The sequence below is a fragment of the Daucus carota genome, chromosome 7 (genome assembly GCF_001625215.2).
Source record: "Daucus carota subsp. sativus chromosome 7, DH1 v3.0, whole genome shotgun sequence".
In the NCBI taxonomy this organism is placed as follows: domain Eukaryota; kingdom Viridiplantae; phylum Streptophyta; class Magnoliopsida; order Apiales; family Apiaceae; genus Daucus; species Daucus carota.
Window position 1 is genome coordinate 36608779 of NC_030387.2, and position 18570 is coordinate 36627348.

General features: G+C 36.8%; 2 protein-coding genes and 1 non-coding gene across 5 annotated transcripts; 1 reads left to right on the forward strand and 2 right to left on the reverse strand.

Annotated features, from left to right (window-relative positions):
* The first annotated feature begins 5452 nt into the window (after positions 1-5452).
* On the forward strand, positions 5453-5559 carry LOC135148172 (small nucleolar RNA R71). The gene has a single exon (XR_010286064.1). It is a non-coding gene; the product is annotated as a small nucleolar RNA R71 (small nucleolar RNA).
* A 4496-nt stretch (positions 5560-10055) lies between these two features.
* LOC108195580 (uncharacterized) lies at positions 10056-11854 on the reverse strand. The gene has a single exon (XM_017362557.2). The coding sequence runs from the start codon at positions 11604-11606 to the stop codon at positions 10401-10403; it is 1206 nt and encodes a 401-aa protein (XP_017218046.1). The 5' UTR covers positions 11607-11854; the 3' UTR covers positions 10056-10400.
* Positions 11855-13295: 1441 nt separating this feature from the next.
* Positions 13296-17025, reverse strand: LOC108194116 (uncharacterized). Of its 3 annotated transcripts, none has more exons than XM_017361014.2 (3): positions 16577-17025; positions 16020-16254; positions 13296-13935 (listed from the first exon to the last, which is right to left on the reverse strand). In XM_017361014.2, exons 1-2 carry the CDS (start codon positions 16956-16958, stop codon positions 16145-16147), a joined length of 492 nt encoding a protein of 163 aa, XP_017216503.1. In that variant the 5' UTR covers positions 16959-17025; the 3' UTR covers positions 13296-13935; positions 16020-16144. The 3 variants fall into 3 exon arrangements, with proteins under 3 accessions (XP_017216503.1, XP_063938429.1, XP_017216504.1); XM_064082359.1 differs by having other exon boundaries at positions 13296-14557; XM_017361015.2 differs by having other exon boundaries at positions 15785-16254.
* Positions 17026-18570: the final 1545 nt, after the last annotated feature.

Genomic DNA, 18570 nt, shown 5'->3' on the forward strand with positions numbered 1-18570 from the left:
CACTTAAATGGTTCATTGTCCTCAATGAATAAAAGATTAGATAGTATAATATATAATATATAATATAAATATATAATATAATGATATATGAATAAAAGATATTAGAAAACTCCCCTGAATTTGAGTTGCCTAGCCAAGAATAAGATGAACTGAGGCATCCATTTTCTGCGTAAACTGATTTGGCCAAGTGGTCGTGAGCTAGATCATGGAAGTGACAGGCGTGGGGTTCAAACCCTTGCAGCAACATTTCTTTTTACTTGCCAGATTACCACATATTGGGCCACACGGCGTAACAGAATAAGCATGCATGGCCCAGTAGCTCTTTTCGTTCTGCCGAGGCCAGCTCCGAGGAGGGAACAGAGAGCTGCGAGGAGGGAACAGAGAGCTGTAGCTCTAAAACTTCTGCCCAAGCGAGCTACGGGGAGTGTTAGGAGCCGTTCCAAATTTCTGCTGAGCTCTTTTTTTTCTATTTCAAAATTGTTAAAAATATTTCTTTAATCCTGAAACACTTCACACAATTTATCAAGGCACCTTATGGGAGTAAAAAGAAACTATATATATATATATATAAATCTAATCAGTAAAATAAAATAAAATATTATAAATATGATAATATAATAATACTAATAAGTGGAATAATAATTATACAAACTTACAAGAACCATGGGTTGCCTCCCAAGAAGCGCTTTTTTAAGGTCTTTAGCTCGACCTCCTCGAGAGTTATTCTGGCGAAGGGGTAGAAAGTGGAATCTCCACCTTCTCAACGATTGGCTCACCAGCTTTGTAATGCTTCACTCTTTGACCGTTCACCTTAAAAGTTCCACCACTCGTATTCCATAATTCAATGGAGCCATAAGGGTAGACTTTTCGAATTTTGAATGGACCCGACCATCTTGAACGAAGCTTACCAGGAAAGAGTTTCAATCTGGAATTAAATAAAAGGACTAAATCGCCTTCATTAAATTCCCTTCGCAGTAGACCCTTGTCATGCCATCTTTTTGTCTTCTCCTTGTAAAGCTTAGAACTTTCATAAGCCTCAAAACGAAGCTCATCTAGCTCATTAAGTTGAAGAAGTCTCTTCTCACCAGCTGCCAATGGATCAAAATTTAAATTTTTGATGGCCCAAAATGCACGATGTTCCAATTCAACTGGAAGATGACAGGCTTTCCCGTAAACCAGTCTGTATGGGGTTGTCCCAATAGGAGTTTTAAATGCAGTCCTATACGCCCAAAGTGCATCATCAAGTTTCATAGACCAATCTTTCCTTGATTTTGCAACCGTCTTCTCCAAGATGGTCTTAATCTCACGGTTAGAGATCTCAACTTGACCACTAGTTTGAGGATGATAGGAAAGGCCCACCTTATGGTGTACTCCATATTTCTTCAACATAGCTTCAAAGCGATTTTCAAGAAAATGCTTTCCTCCATCACTAATTAGAATTCTTGGCACTCCAAATCTAGGGAAAATTGTCTTTTTAAAGAATTTGCTCACAACACGGGCATCATTAGTGGGGGTTGCAATGGCTTCAACCCACTTGGAAACATAGTCAACAGCAAGTAAGATATATTTGTTCCCAAAAGATGACGGAAATGGTCCCATGAAGTCAACTCCCCAGACATCAAAAGGTTCCACTTCGAGTATGTTGTTTAAAGGCATCTCATTTCTCCTTGAGATATTTCCGGTTCTTTGACAACGATCACAAGAGTGAACATAGATATGAACATCTTTAAAGAGAGTTGGCCAGTAAAAACCGCATTGAAGAATCTTTGCAGCAGTTTTGGTAGTGCTTGCATGGCCTCCACATGGTGAATCGTGACAATGTGAGATTATAGAGGCAATCTCACTTTCTGGAACACATCTTCTAATGACACCATCTGCACAAGATTTATAAAGAAAGGGATCATCCCAAAAGTGCCTCCTCACATCATAGAAAAATTTCTTCTTCTGCTGAGATGAATACCCATGAGGAACAGTACCACTAGCTAAATAATTAGCTATATCAGCAAACCAAGGAACATCTATCCTTGCAAGAGAAAATAGATGATCATCAGGAAATGAATCATCAATTGGGAGGTCTTTAGTACAATCACCATCAAGAACAAGACGCGAAAGATGATCAGCAACCACATTCTCAGCCCCTTTCTTGTCCTTAATTTCCAAATCAAATTCTTGAAGAAGTAGAATCCAACGAATCAAGCGAGGCTTTGCATCTTTCTTATTCATCAAGTATTTCAGTGCTGCATGATCAGTGTGAACAATAACTTTCGAGCCAACAAGATATGATCGAAATTTTTCCATTGCATAGACCACTGCTAGCAGTTCCTTCTCCGTTGTTGCATAATTAATCTGAGCTCCATCCAAGGTCTTACTTATATAATAGATGGCATGAAGCTTTCCATCCTTCCTTTGCCCCAAGACTGCCCCAATAGCTTGATCACTGGCATCACACATGATTTCGAATGGCAAACTCCAATCTGGTGGTTGTATGATTGGAGCAGAGATAAGAGCTTTCTTTAACCTGTCAAAAGCCTCAACACAAGCATCATTAAAAACAAAAGGGACATCTTTGCCTAAGAGCTCAGTTAGAGGGCGAGCAATTTTTGAAAAATCTTTTATAAAGCGGCGATAAAATCCCGCATGACCAAGAAAACTTCTTATACCCTTCACCGAGGTTGGGGGTGGTAAGCGCTCGACAACCTCTACCTTAGCTCTATCGACCTCGATGCCTCTATTTGAGACAACATGACCCAAAACAACTCCCTCTTGTACCATAAAATGGCATTTTTCCCAGTTTAAAACTAGACTAACTTCCTTACATCTACGGAGCACCTTTTCTAAATTATGCAAACAGATGTCAAAAGATGTTCCGTAAACAGAGAAGTCATCCATAAAAACTTCCATTATATTTTCAATAAAATCTGAGAAAATTGCCATCATACAACGTTGAAAGGTTGGAGGAGCACCACATAATCCAAATGGTAGTCTGCGATATGCAAACGTACCATAAGGACATGTAAAGGTCGTCTTTTCCTGATCATCCGGATGGAGGGGAATTTGAAAGAAGCCCGAATATCCATCCAAATAACAGAAAAAGGAATGTTTTGCCAACCTTTCAAGCATTTGGTCAATAAAAGGGAGAGGAAAATGATCTTTCCTGGTGGCTTTATTCAATTTGCGATAATCAATACACATACGCCAACCAGTTACAGTTCTAGTAGAAATTAACTCACCCTTATCATTTTTGACAACGGTCATTCCTCCTTTCTTTGGAACTACTTGTACAGGGCTAACCCACTTACTATCAGAGATAGGGTAAATTATACCTGCATCAAGAAGTTTTAGAACCTCCTTTTTGACTACCTCCATCATATTAGGATTAAGTCTCCTTTGAGGTTCTCTAGAGGAGGCATGCTCGTCCTCAAGAATGATTTTATGCATGCACAAAGATGGGTTGATGCCCTTAATATCATCAATGGTGTACCCGATGACACTTTTATATGTTTTTAAAATCATGAGCAAACGCTCAATTTGATTGTCATCAAGCTCAGCATTGACAATAATAGGATATGTACTATTAGGACCCATAAACACATATTTCAAAGATGCAGGAAGTGGTTTTAGTTCTACCTGAGGAGGCGTAGTACTCTCCTTCACATCTTCACGGCTTAGTACACTGAGATGAGGTTGCATGACTGTCGGTGTTGTATCAAGAAATTTCGTATAGTCCGCACACTCTCTATTTTCAGCATCAATTTCTCCCACAAGAACCTCTTGAAGTGGATCATCACATGTTAGAGTGTTGATCTTGACGTTGATTGCTTCTTCTAGTGCATCCACCCTGTTTATAGTTTCATCCATAGAGGGATGACCCATTGAATTCTGAAGCTGAAATTCCATCTTCTCCTCTCCCACTTGAAAAGAAATCCTTCCACTTTTCATGTCAATAATAGCCCCAGCTGTAGCTAAGAATGGTCTCCCAAGAATGATAGGAATATTTGCATCTTCCTCCATCTCCATGATAACAAAATCACATGGGATATAAAATTTTCCTACCTTGAGAGGAACATCTTCAAGTATACCAAGAGGGAATTTCACAGTCCTGTCTGCCAATTGTAGAGATATACGTGTGGGTTTCAGCTCACCCATCTGAAGTTTTTTGCAGATTGACAATGGCATAAGACTCACACTTGCCCCAAGATCACATAGAGCTCTTTTGATCTCAACATCACCAAGTTTCACAGGAATAGAGTAACTACCCGGATCAGCTAGCTTCTTCGGAAAAGTATTTTGCAAGATAGCACTACACTCTGCCGTCAATGAAATAGTAGAAGTTTCTTCAATCTTTCGCTTTCTTGACAAAATATCTTTGAGGAACTTTGCATAAGAAGGCATCTCAACTATGGCATCCATGAATGGAATGTTAATATGCAACTTCTGTAAAATGTCAAGAAACTTACCATACTTCTTCTCAAGCTTAGCTTTTGCCAACCTTTGAGGGAAAGGAACAGGTGGCACATATGGTGTAATAGGAACAACGACTGGTTCTTTCTTTTCTTCTTCCACTGCATCATTCTCTATCACTTTTTCAGATGTAATTTTCTCCCCATCTTCTTCAAGATTCACAACCCTTTTTCTCACCTTTGACTCTGGCTCTTGCAATTCTTTGCCGCTCCTCAAAGTTACCGCGTTGATATGACCTCTTGGCGGTTGCTCAGTTTGGCCAGGAAGTTGACCCGAAGACTTGCCAAGTTGATTCACTTGTTGAGCTAATTGAGAGATTGCATTTTCCATCATCTTGTTGTGAGCTTTCATCTCATTGATACTTGCACCGATGCCATTGATACTTGCATCAATTCCATCATTTTTCTTTACCTGTGTTGAAATAAATCCTTCCAAGAGATTCTCCAAGTGGGATTTTTGTGGTTGAACTGGTGCATTGAAAGGTGCTCTTGGTTGAAAACCAGGTGGTTGAGATTGAGCTTGATTATTCTTGTATGAGAAATTTGGATGATCTTTCCAACCAGGATTGTACGTGTTGGAGTAAGGATTGTATTGTTGCCTCTGATTCTGATTGTAAAGGGCATTTGCTTGCTCCATAGCCATATCAGATGAATTATATTGACAAGCATATTGAGTGTGCCCCTGTGTACCACATATTTCACATAAAGCAACTGTAGATGAAGACCCAGACTTTAGCTCCTTGATCTCATTAGCCAATTCTTTCATAGAACTCGTCAACATGGTCAAAGCATCAACATCGTACTTACCACCCTTCTTGGGTTGATTTCGATCACTGTAAGGATAATTGTCATTAGACGCCATCTCGTCTAATAGAGTTCTTGCATCTTCGGTACTCTTTGCCATAACTGATCCGCCAGATGCGGCATCGATAAAGATTCGAAACTCTTGTGTCAACCCATTATAGAATGTTTGGATCAGCAACCAATCAGGAATTCCATGGTGAGGACATTGCCTTTGAAGGCGTTTGAATCTTTTCCAAGCATCATGTAGTGATTCATCATCTTCTTGACGAAAATTAGATATGTCATTCCTTAGCTTGGCAGTCTTCTTTTGGCTAAAGAATTTAAGTAGAAAGGCCTTTGCTAAAACATCCCAAGTAGTAAATTTGTTTGGCCCTTCATCTTTCAACCAATCCTTAGCTGCATCCCGAAGAGAAAATGGAAACAAACGCAGCTTGATAGCATCATCAGGGACATTGGTCAGCTTTATCATATCACACTTTTCAAGAAAACTCTCGAGATGATCAACTGGATTTTCAGAAGCCAAGCCCGCAAAAGAATCATTAGAGATGAATTGAATGAACTGAGGCTTGAGCTCGAAGTGAGTAGCTGTGACAGCTGGTCTGAGAATAGAGGACATGACGCCTGTGGTGTCTGGCATACCATACTCCCTCAAAGATTTCGCTGGTACTTCTTCGCCCATAGTTTCCTTGTTTTTGTTTCTCCTTTGCTCACCGGATTGCTTTCTTGCTGTAGCTTCAATTTCAGGATCAAGTGGAATCAAATTTTCTGTACCTGAACTTCGAGTGTGCATATATCAAGAAAACTAGAACAAAGGATCAGAAAACAAGAGATAATAGCCGAAGCAACACAACTAAAGACTTAGCTAAAAATATCAAAAATAGACTAATCTAACACCACTTTGTCCCCGGCAGCGGCGCCAAAAATTTGACAAGGCTGTCGTATACCTATCAAATAATAATCCTAACAAATCCTCCTAACAATGTAGCAGGGCAAGTCAGAGTCGATCCCACAGAGACAAATGTGTCAAACACTAGTTATTTCTGATCAAATTCAACTAAGCAAAGAACACAATAATATTTTAGAGATTGATTAAACTAATTATACTAAGGCAAATAAGGATTTTATCAATTAATTAAAAACATCCAGAATTAAGTATCCCCACTAGCATGAATCAATGCAATTACGATTCCCTACCCCAATCAATCAAATATATTACTCAAGAGGAAAGATGCGCCCTATAAAATACCATTAACCTCTTCCGAGTATTAATGGCTTCTCTAAAAATACAATCAAGCCTATTTCCATGGTATCATGCAATTTAGAGACATTAAACACAGCATCATGGCTTCCTAACAATCCATTCTACCTATTTCCATGGAGAATTTCATGTCCTTATTGGATAAATCACAACCATCTAAATCCAACTTCCGATGGTAAATAGATATCGGTTCAAACAAATCACATAATCATGCCTGACATGTAATTGTATATCAACACAACTCAATAAGCGAGAGCAATTAAACAATCAATTTGGGGTTGGGGGAATCATGCATCTATCATAGCTAGGGTTCAACTTAACCCCGGATTATAAATCTACTCACTCATAATTAAACTAACAAAACACAAGACGTAATAAAAACGCATAATTAAACTATTATTGGGAATAGAGAAACAACCTTCAATCTTCAAATCTTGAACAAGAAGAAAGGTAAAAGTCTCTTCTCTTCTCTCTCTATCTCTATGTATGTATCTCTGATAAAAACTAATTGATCTCCCCGAATAAAAGTATTTTTAATGTTTTTATCAAATTACAAGGTAATCCCCGAAACCGAATAGGAGTCTGTTATTAAAATTCGCAGGTCTGCTTTCTCCACAGTTTCTGGGCTTTTCCAGTTGGATTTTTTGGATATTGGACCATCTCTGAATTAAAGAAAATTCTCTAAGCTTCGCGTGGGCTGTAAGATCGTCAAAATCTGATGTACGGAACTCCCGATATGGCCCAAACAGCGAAATAATACGTGTAGCCCAATAAATCTGAATTTCCATCCAAATTTGAGTCCAATTAAGCTTTATTTCTTTAAATCCTTCCAACTTTAGGAATTCCTTGCACTCTACAATAAAACATTAAAATCTATTAAATAAATATCCAAATCAATGCAAAATACAATTAAATATGAGAATAAAATCATCTAGAATATATATAAAATATACTCCATCAGTATGAATGTTGGAAATAGAAGACAGTGAATAAGTACCTGCTACATTGCCATTCTGCAGAAAAGTTGGTGCAGAAATAACAGCAGCTGCAGTTGGTAGAGAAGAGGATTTGTTGACACTCTGCAAGAGATTATTCATTTGATTCTGAAGAGACTCCATTTGAGAATTCCAAGAATGAACATCAAGCTGAGTTCCAGGAATCTGAGTTCCAGGAATCTGAGTTCCAGGATGACAATCAGAGATATGAACTGGCATGGCATGATGACCAGTTTGTGAGCCCTGTCCAGAATTATAGGAACCAGAATTAGGTCTGTTTTGAAACCGTTTCTTGCCTCTGTTGTTTGGATGCATTGGATGTTCAGCAGGATATCCAATTAGTTTATAGCACTTGTCTCTATTGTGGTTCTTGCCATGGCAATAGGAACATTCAAGTTTGTCTGCAGGCTGTTTAGAATAACCAGGAGTTGAATTGGACTTAGAAGGCAGGTTCACCATCATAGCAACAGGAGTGGCTGAACCATGAGACTGTCTTTGTCGTTCTTCCTGTTTAAGAAGCAGAAAAGCCTGACTGACTGTAGGCCAAGGGTTCATCATCAACAATTGACCTCTAGCTGCAGTAAAACTAGAATGAAGCCCCATGAGAAACTGAACAAGTCGAGTTTTCTCCAGTTTAACTGCCAAATCTTTCTTAGCATCACATGAACACTTAATAGTTGTCTCTAATGTTGTGAGCTCTTCCCATAGGCCTTTAAGTTTTTGAAAATAGAATTCCACAGAATCAATGCCTTGTGTCAATGTGAATATATCCCTCTGTATTTCATAAATCTTGTGTCCACTCACAACAGCAAAACGCTCATCCAATTCATGCCAAACATCAAAAGCACTATCGAGATATTGCATACTATTACTAATATCATCAGATACAGTGTTAAGAGTCCAGGTAATAATCATGTCATTAACACGCTTCCATTGAGAAAATAGTGGAGATTGTGCATCAGGTGCAACGTATTCACCAGTACAAATAACAAGCTTATTCTTAGCAGAAAGAGCAGTCTGAATAGATCGTTTCCAACTAGCATAATTTTCAGAACCTAGAAGTTTCTTAGAAATCAAGATCATTCCAGGTTGATCGTTGTTATGCAGATAGAGAGGATGAGAATTATTGCTAAAAGGATTATCAACAACATCATTTAAAGAAGAATTAGCATTAGAACTATTAGAACCGCCAGGAGGAATCATGTTACCAGGATTCGCCGTGCGATTATTAGAAACAGTACTTGCAAAAGTCGGAAATTCGGTGAAATAAGACATTCACCAGAGAAAGCATCAAACTCGAGCGAGAATTGAAACCCTAAAAATCGCTGAATCGTACGGAAAATGAGAAAATAAATGCGGAATGCTCTGATACCATATCAAGATTGTACAATTGAGCGAGATAGTCTATAGAACACAGCACAGCAACCAGTAAACTAAGCACAAAAGATCAACTCCATTAACGAACCTCCATGTTTTACATACTGAGCTTAATGTGAGAGAAAGAGTTTAGAGAGAGAAGTAGTGTATGATGGAATAACAGAATTGAACAGTTTGTTACATCACTTGAGTATTTATATACTCAGCTAGAATGTTTGACTAAAACAGTAAAACAGTAAAAGTAAAACAGTAATATCCACAATAAAAGGGGTCTCCCTGTCGAAGCCTCCTGGAGGGAGTCACTGAACCACATACTCCTCCTTTGATGATAAAAAAATATATGACACAGACGAGAAACATTAATTCACTTGTCTTCTATCGAACCCCTTGATCAACAGTAACATTTTTAGAAAATCCCATTCTACTTGATCATCTCAAATCTATTTCTTATATGTCTATAAATTTACCGTTTTAAGTTATCCAACCGTGCTAACTGTTTGTTTTCTATGGTTTAATCACGGTGATATGATCATGTGTACAACCTTATTACAAATCTAGTTCTGACAAAAACAAAAGAAGTGGAGGTGGCCTTTACTTGCTCAATATGAGAGTGGCCAAAACAAACATTTCACATCTAATTTTTCACATAAACCACCCTACAAGATGCAATCGCCAATTCAGAAGCAGTAGCGTAAATTAGCCACCCTAGTTAAACTTACTCTAATTTATTGTGTGAGATGCTCTTTCGCAGTAGCATTGCCCAAGTTTGGATAAAAAGTGTGGAATATAGGCTCTCGAGATTTGAATCCCTTACTACAGAGAACTTAATAGTATCTGCAATGGACCTTTGCTCCACAAACTCTGAGCCTTCTTGATGATCCAACTCGATATACAGTTAAAAGGTTTAAACCTGCACTGCACAGGAGAGGCATCACCAATTAAAGCATAAATCTTTAACTCAAATTTTGTTTGCTGATCTGTAATATGATGGAGCCTATTGGCCTATTTCCATATTGTACTATATGGTAGTCAAAAAGTTTTTACATAGTTACTTGTTTGTTTGTTTGCTTGATAAGCTTGGTGCAATCATAAGTGAAATTCATGGAGCAGGATATTAGTGGTAGCAAACACCAACTGTAATAATCAAACATATTTCAAAACTGAAATGAATATATACGAAAGATTTCATTAGCTTCAAAATTAACAACCCAATTTCACAGCAACAGATTCGGAATCAAACTCAGAAAGTGCAATAAAAACAGAGTTAACCTAAATTAATAACCATTAACCAACTATCACAGCTGATATTCAATACCACCCTCTAGTTTGTCAGGACTCGAAACTGCTGCATCATATCTGAACTCGACAGGATGCCGACCATGTTCCTCTTTCCCTATTCCAGAATCAATCTACTCTAGTCTCTAGCACCTACTGTTTAATGCACAATTCTTTTCTAATCTGACTTGTACAAGGAACGTCAATTTCACGATCTTGTTCATGGCCATTTTAAACTTTAACCAGTGCCAAGTTCAGTGCTCCATCAACTCGAAAAGACCATAGTTGCATTTCCATGTTAACTTTTAGCGCGTTCCTATCCCTAATATCATTCCAGGGACTGCTCAGAACATATGAGGAATTCACGGCCCATTTTCGGAAATTAATTTGTGTCTTTTCAAGATTTGGCTCAATCAATGGCACCACCATTGGCATGACATGATTGTTTTTAATGCGCTGATCCAAGATATTTTCTTCTTCATCCGTAAGAAAATCTTCTCTGATTTGTTTCATTGGGATCGAAAATCTATTCTGATTATCATCCATATCAGTAGAGAAAAGATACTTTTGAATCATCAACTTGATATCAGTACCCCTTATTTCTTGAATTTTATTCTTGAACTCTACTGGCAGTGGTGATGTTACGCTCACAACTTTCTGCCTTGCATTGCAAATACTCCTCACCCTCGGCTTCTTCTTCTGCTCAAAACAATAATCATAATCCTGATCGTCTTCAAACGAATCAAAGAACTTTCTTGACCTTTTCCCCTTCCTCACACAACTAAACACTTCTCCTTGAACAAGATCAGACTTCTTGTTCAGAAAATCCCCATTGTAATCATTCCACTTTCCCACTTTCTTGCCCTCCACATAATCATGATTATCCCCTCGTATCTTTATCTTCAACTTGCAGAACCTAGCCGACGAAGACTCTCCTCTCTCCATCTTTGATCCCTTAAACATCTCTACACATGAGTTGCCATGAGTCAAACCATCCAAGATTTCATCCTTACAAAACATAGCAGCATCTTCTTGAATTGGCTTCTTCCCCCAAGATTTATCATAAACCTGCCCCCCGTGATCCAAAACCGAACAACAAACAGAACCAATGTTGTTTCGCTTCGTCTTTGATCGCTTAAGCATCTCTTCTCGGGAGGTGCAAGAAGTAGAATCAACCAAGATTTCAGTCTCAGAGAAAAGAACACCGTCTTCTTGAACATGCTTTCTCCCCCAAGATTTATCATAAACCTGCCCAACTTGATTAAAAACAGAACAACCGATGGAATTAATATCTTTTTTGATTAGAGCTGAATTTTCTTGATAGTACAAATCTCTAGCAACTCTACACACTTCCACTAATTTCTCAAATTCACTTAACTTTTTAGGGCTGTCTTTCATATCTTTCTGTGTCAAAAGCCTCGAACCATGCTTCTTCATCTTGTTTTTGCTTCTATAAACAACAGAAAAACTCTAATATGAGAGTAAGGGGAAGAGAGAGAGAGAGAGATTGTTAATCAACTGTAGAGATTTTGCTAATGAGTACTGGCAGTAGATATTTAGAGTGGTATCCCATAATAAGTAGGAGTAGGAAATGGAATGTGAATTGAATAACATTCGAACGTTCAGAGGCAAATATGGGAAAGAATACATTGGTTATGACTGAACTAGGGTTAAAGATTGATATAAACACGTTAACTAAACAACATATATGGAAACACATAGCTGAGACTTCAAATTTTACAAAGCGCGTCAAAACTCAGTACTCGTATTCAGTGGTGGAACCAGAGGGGGCTAAGGGATGCTAGAGGCCCCTAACCTCGAAAAAACAATGTATATTTTTTTTTCAGCCCCCGCTGAATTAGTGTGATGTTAGTATAATTTTTTTAGCCTCCGCTGAATTATAAATTTCATAGAGAGACTTATTGGAAAAAAAGAAAAAGAAAAGACACCTAGTCTAAAAAGAGTCTAATTACAAATACATTCAAACTGAGAGCCACTCCAACAAACTCCTTAATTTTTCTCTAAAAATAATATAAACAATCAACTCTTAAATATTTAAGAAGTAAATTACACAATATCTCCAACAAAATATATCCTACATGTCTGCTAGGAGCTTTTTGGAGTTCATAGGCTAAAGAGCCCATATGAAGAATCTTTTGGACATACTCTCACAAGTCATACGCACACATTGACACTACCCTAACTCAGTGAAGTTCTTGTGATGAAAATTTTCTTCGCAATTGCTAATGATTTGTCATAAGCTTCACAACAAAGAACTCGAAATATTATAGATACTATGACAATGGTTTGAAGTATGAAAATTAAATTGCAGGTATTAAGAGAGAAAGAATGGGAGACATTTTTAGAAGATGTTCAGTGTTATAAAACTTGTTTACTAACCTTTTTATTTAACAGTTTATTGATCTTATTCCCCAGATATGGATAACCGTTTTACAGAAGGAAACATAGAGTTACTACTTTATATTTGTTCTTTGGATCCTAGGAATTAATTTTAAGCCTTGCACATTTTTATCCAAAGGATATTTCTTTACTAGACCTAGAGTTGTTATCAAATAAGTTAGACAAGTTTATCTATGATGTGAGAGCGGATAAAGATTAATCTGGACTTCAAAGTATGGGAAATCTTTCTGTCATGACACACTGCTTATCTTTTAGTTTATCTTCTGGTTGAGTTGACTCTAGTTTTACCCGTTGTCATTGCTATTGTTAAGAGAGTTTTTCTGCTATAAAAACAATCAAGACTTATCAGCGTGATAGAATGAGAGATGCATGACTGAATGATAGTATGATGATACATATTGAGAAAACTATTTATGCAAGTAGAGATGAAAAAATATTTCAACCCCCCCTAACTGCTCATTCGGTAATAATATTGCAGAACAGGGAGGTTTTGAGGTTTGAGCATATCTTCGGATGTATCCTTATAAAACTAAACTACCCCTCCGTACTATTTTAACTGCTTTTGACTTTATTAATGTTAAAAAAAATCACATCTAAGTATTACTATTATTCAGTATGTAGACCCTGATAAATTTTTCTTTCATAGACAAATTTTAACGTCAAAGTTTTTGTTCAAGAAAGAAAACTTGAAAATAACTTATAAAAGTAGTATCAACTAGTATATACAGAGATTTATTATAAGAATATATTTAACAAATAGTATGAATATATATATTACAAGATCATGATAGAGCGGCATTTCAGACAGCTGTAAGATCATGAAAGAGAGAGCCGTTTTAGACAGTCATGATTAATCTGAGGAGCTTGTAGGTTCTCTGGCAAGTACCATGTCGCAACTGAAGGAGATCTTTTTCTCTTTTTATATATATCAGACTCATTGCATCTCTTTGATGAATGCTGTAGAAGAGGATTTCATCTTCCCGTTGTTGATCGTCGGATGACTCGGATCTATCAAAATTGGCAACCTATAAAGTCTCCCAGCAGGGTTTCCCAAGGTTGGACGGAAAGTGTGGAGTATAGGCTCTTGAGGTTTGAATCTCTTCATACATAGTATCTACAACGGCGGAACTTTGCTCCATCAATTGTGAGCCTTCTTGATGGTCACCTGTCAAATTCCAGATCGATTTTTGACACCTTTAAGGGCAAACTCTTTTGGTGTACTAGGTGCTTGCTTATCAAAAATATGCATCTCAGTCCCCTTGTGCTGCGGCCCAGTGCTTTTCAGCTTAGAATTATTCACTTCTCTTGTTAGATCCAATTCGAATCACTGATAAAATGTTTAAGCCTGCACAGGAGAGGCATCACCAATCAAGGCTAAATTAAGCATTAGATTTCCTATGAAGACACATTATACACACCAGAATCTGTCTACTAAGCGAAAGTGAAGTTTTTTTTGAACAAAAGGCAATAGTAAATAATGCTGAATAATTTGTCTATGAAAGAAAAGTCACTGCTGTCAAAAGAATATCAAAATGCTGACCAGCCCTAGCCAAATCAATAAATTATTTATATAGATGCCTAACAAGAGCTAAATACATTATAAAAAAAAAAAAAAAAGATTTCCACCCCAAAATACATGAATACTTCTAAGAAAGAAGATAAAATACAGATACAGATACTAACCCCACGTGGAAGAGAAAAGCTCAAATGGGATATGGTAAAACAGAAGATTTTACATAATGGTGAATTATGTGCATAGCGATTTCAATAATATATTTATAGCTGAAATTTGAGCAAAGTGGGAGGGTTTAACAGCTCAGATGGTACAAGGGTAAGAGAACATTATGACATCTTTTTGTCAACATTTTAGCATTGGCATGCAATAAAGACATGGTAGAAGCAGGCATTTGCTCCTTATAATTCACTATTCAGCAGGCATTTGCTCCTTATAATTCACCATTCCCTCCCTGTACAACAATATAATACTAAGAAAGCCAAAAAAATTCCAGACTCGCATAAGACTTATTATGTAGAGTGCACTTTGTAATTTAAACTTTAAAGTTCAGAATCAGATGGAAAAATAGCATGGAAGAGGGTGGGGGCGGGGCATTCCTGTTGTACATACTACTAACCCGCTCAAATAACTCTTTACTTTCATTTCAAGTTCTACTTTCCCATGATCAACCAACAATCTTAATACTGTAATGAGGAACACAACAAACTGATATCTGAACCTAGAAAGAATGTGAATCTTATAAATTTATCTAATTACCAGAGAATTCAGAAGCAAGTGTAAAACGTCGTGGCTTTGTTATCAAGTGTCCAAAGGAAAGAGAAATTGCTAAATCAGAATTCAAGCGAGAGAGACAACATATATGTGTGTGCTTTAAACACAGCTGACATCACAACTGAGAGAGTGGTGAAAAGTGAACACTTGCCCCTTAGAATTGATATGTTTTTGTTTGGTGGTGGGACTTTGGGTACAATTGGTCCTCTTAGAAAAAGAAAGTTAATAGGTTTTCGTCCTCTTTATTTTTCTTTTCCCTCCTAAAAAATTCTGGAGCACAACATTATTGATCTTGATCATTGTGGTGACTTGTGTCTAAGAAGAACTTTTAATAATATGTTAATAAAATGCAATCAGTGTGAGGATTGAGTAATATCCTAGTCATAAATGTGTAATTCTTCTCATCTCTATATTATGGGTTCTAATCCTCCAGTACATATATAATGTATTTTTTTAAATAAAAGAAAGTGCAATGATTTGCTAGAGAATACTATCATATTGTCCAACTCACCACAATTGTCATTTCCGCAAACAGTTTTCTTGGCAGCACCACGTTAAACAGATTAAGATCCATTTACAACAGGGTCATGTTTGGCATTGCTGGTTAATACATTGTTAGGGCAAGCTAAAAGAGGTCCTATGACTGGGGTGCGAAGAGAAAAGGCTCGTCGTAGCTTCTTTTGTGAAGCCTCATTCTCTAAGCCCTAGCCAGTTTTGCTGCCAGCAGTATTTACCATCACTTAATGAAGAAAATATACTCTCTCATCAACTAAATTATTGACTACATCAATAACATGAAAGACATGTAGTTGACACCGTTCTCCTATAACACAGTAAATGATATATATTGATTCAAGAAACAAATCAGCAAGTTGAAAACTTGGAGATTTAATAAAGTGGTGCTTACCCAACAACAAAAATTGGAAAAATTCTGCCCACATCAGTACTACTTGTGCAACCTAAACTCTACCTCCAAATAACATACTGGGTTTGCTTGGTTTATTCTTACTACCTTCGTTATTAGTTCTTATAGCATACAGAAATAATATGGCATATCCGGTATCCCAGCTAACTTCATCAAGGAAGAAGAGAGAAGAAAGAGAAAATGCTATTGCACTACTGCTCGGAGTGTAAGATTATACCAAAGCACCAACTGTTGATCAATTCAGCTGCAATGGCGGTGGCACACATGATCCCCTAACAAAATGAAATCAAGCTCGCACGTTAACCACATGAATCCAATCTGTAGAAAAACTGGACATCAATCTTACAGTCCCCTGTGACTAGAGTCCTTCTGCTCCTTTATGTCCCTTGTGAGTTTCTTAGCAATCCTTCTTTGTTTCAATTTGTTCTGATTGCTGCTCGGACCTTGCTCTTCTAAACAATGACAAAATTTCAATCAAAAACCAAGGGTTGAAACTGGAAAGTAACCATGAACATTCAAAATTTAGTAGTAAGAAATCAATTCCGTGTTCAACTGTGTCTCATTTCTCTAAAAAAAACTTGCAAACAAATTCATACACTAATAAATAATCTAGGTACATTGTGAATTCAAACTCAAAATACGCCAAATGCAGCTGCTTTTGTAATCCGCAAAACCACCACATGTCATAAAAAATATTCTTGGTGCACCTATTAATCAATCTTAAACTTACACCACATTCTAAATGAAATACGATGTTGTCTGAGTGTAACTCACCAGCGCTGTGAATTCCGCTAACAACGGACCCCTCAGCAGCATTTTGTCGAACAGGTTGAGTTTCATCTAAAACAAGGCCCTCATCAGCTTCACTGCTAGTAGTAGGCAACAGGGGACCGATGATAGGGCGGCGTTGAGAGGCGGCTTGACGCAGCTTCTTCTTGCGCAATCTCTTTCGCTGAGCCCTCGTTAGCTTTTGTTGCCCACCGACATCACCGTCGCCGTCGCTTGATGAAGATGATAAGTTGGTGACGTCATCATCAAAATCATGTGTAGAGGTAGAATGATGAGGTGATTGGTGAGGTTCCCGAGGTGGAGAAGGAGGATAGAGCATTTTAAGGAGAGAGTCGTGGAACTTTCTTTTCTTCTCTTCCTTGTTCATTTTTCTTCCCAGCTGCTTCAAACTTTACTTCTGCATTTTCCAAGTGTACAGCTACATAATAAACATTTCAGATTATGAACATGAGCTAAGCCTATGAAAAGTACAAGACCAACCCAATTTAGCATTTGGGACTGAGGCCCATGAAAAGGACAAGATCAGCCCGATTCAGGGTTTGGGACAGATTTTATCAACGGCCCACTTCGATTAACCTTGTGTGATGTGTCAAAAATCTCCTCCGATCATCAATTTTGTTTCTTTAAATGTATTTTTAAAATATGTATTTATTTTAAAATTTTAAATTATGTTACATCGTTTATGTAAGAAAAATAAAATCAGATTTAAATCTAAATACATATTTTAAAAATTATTTTAATTTTTTTATCATTGTGTGTTTTCAGAAATAATTTTAAAATACAATACATGAACTTTGAGGGTCACGGATTCACGGTAGTAAATTGGCTGTTAGAAACTAATATACACATTGTTACCTTTCAAACAAACAGTTAAAATTAACCGCAGCTTTAACGGTTAAGTTTACAAATCCAAAATTAAATGAAATTTAGGGGCACAAACTATCACGTTTCAAAGTGTGGGGTCTAATTTGCAAATGAGTCTAAGTGAGCATTACAAAGTGCAATATACTCTGTAATGTATTTAAAGCAGGGTTGGCACATGCTAAGCGCAGAATTTCATATGTTTGAGAGATTTTGATTGGGGTGATATTTATATATGTAGAGAGTCCACCATTATTAAGACATGAGAGCCAATAAAAACGAATCAAATTTATAAAATTTCACGTTTAGCATTTCACTAAGTCATGGACACACTAAAAAACAATTTAAAGTATTACAAAGGCCTGTTTTTAGATTTGGTCAAAAGTATCAACATGCAGTCAACCTAGTCTATTCCATTGAATCAAACCTGCCCATCTTAGTTACAGATCACGGTCTCTTCGAGGATGGTTTGAGTTAAATGCAGCCTGATTTTAAGTTTAAGAAACAATATAAGAACTTTTATTAGTGGAAGATAATTAAAGACTAATTCTCTCTTATATCAAAAATTCAGGTATCAATAGATACTGACTAAAAAGGAAATTAATAATAACCATGTTTATCGAATGATACACACAAAAATTATATATATAACAAATATTTTTAGTGATGTTTTGAATTAAGTTTTATTTTAATATATTATAATTATTTATCATATATGTGTGTTATGAAAAAATAATTCTGAAGATCATGATAGAATTTTTTTTTATATTATTTAATATATAAATTTTATTCAAGTCGAACATTGTTAAATGAATTTGAGGCCGACTTCAAATCTGTTCTAAATTGAATGAATTGATTAGGGTGGTGTCTGAGCAGTGAGCACAATAAGCCGACTTTTGGGTTTATAAGTTATAGGCACTTATTTGTACCGTTTGTGTAAAAAATCAAGAAGTACTTTGAAGAAGTTAGGATTACTATCTTTTGTTTCAAGACTTCTGTTTATTTCCCCAACAGTTTAATCACTTATAAGTCTTAACTTACTTTTAACTTCTACTTCGCTTTTATATTTTAAGCAAAAAACACTTATTTTAAGCTCAGCCAAACAGACCCTAACTTTA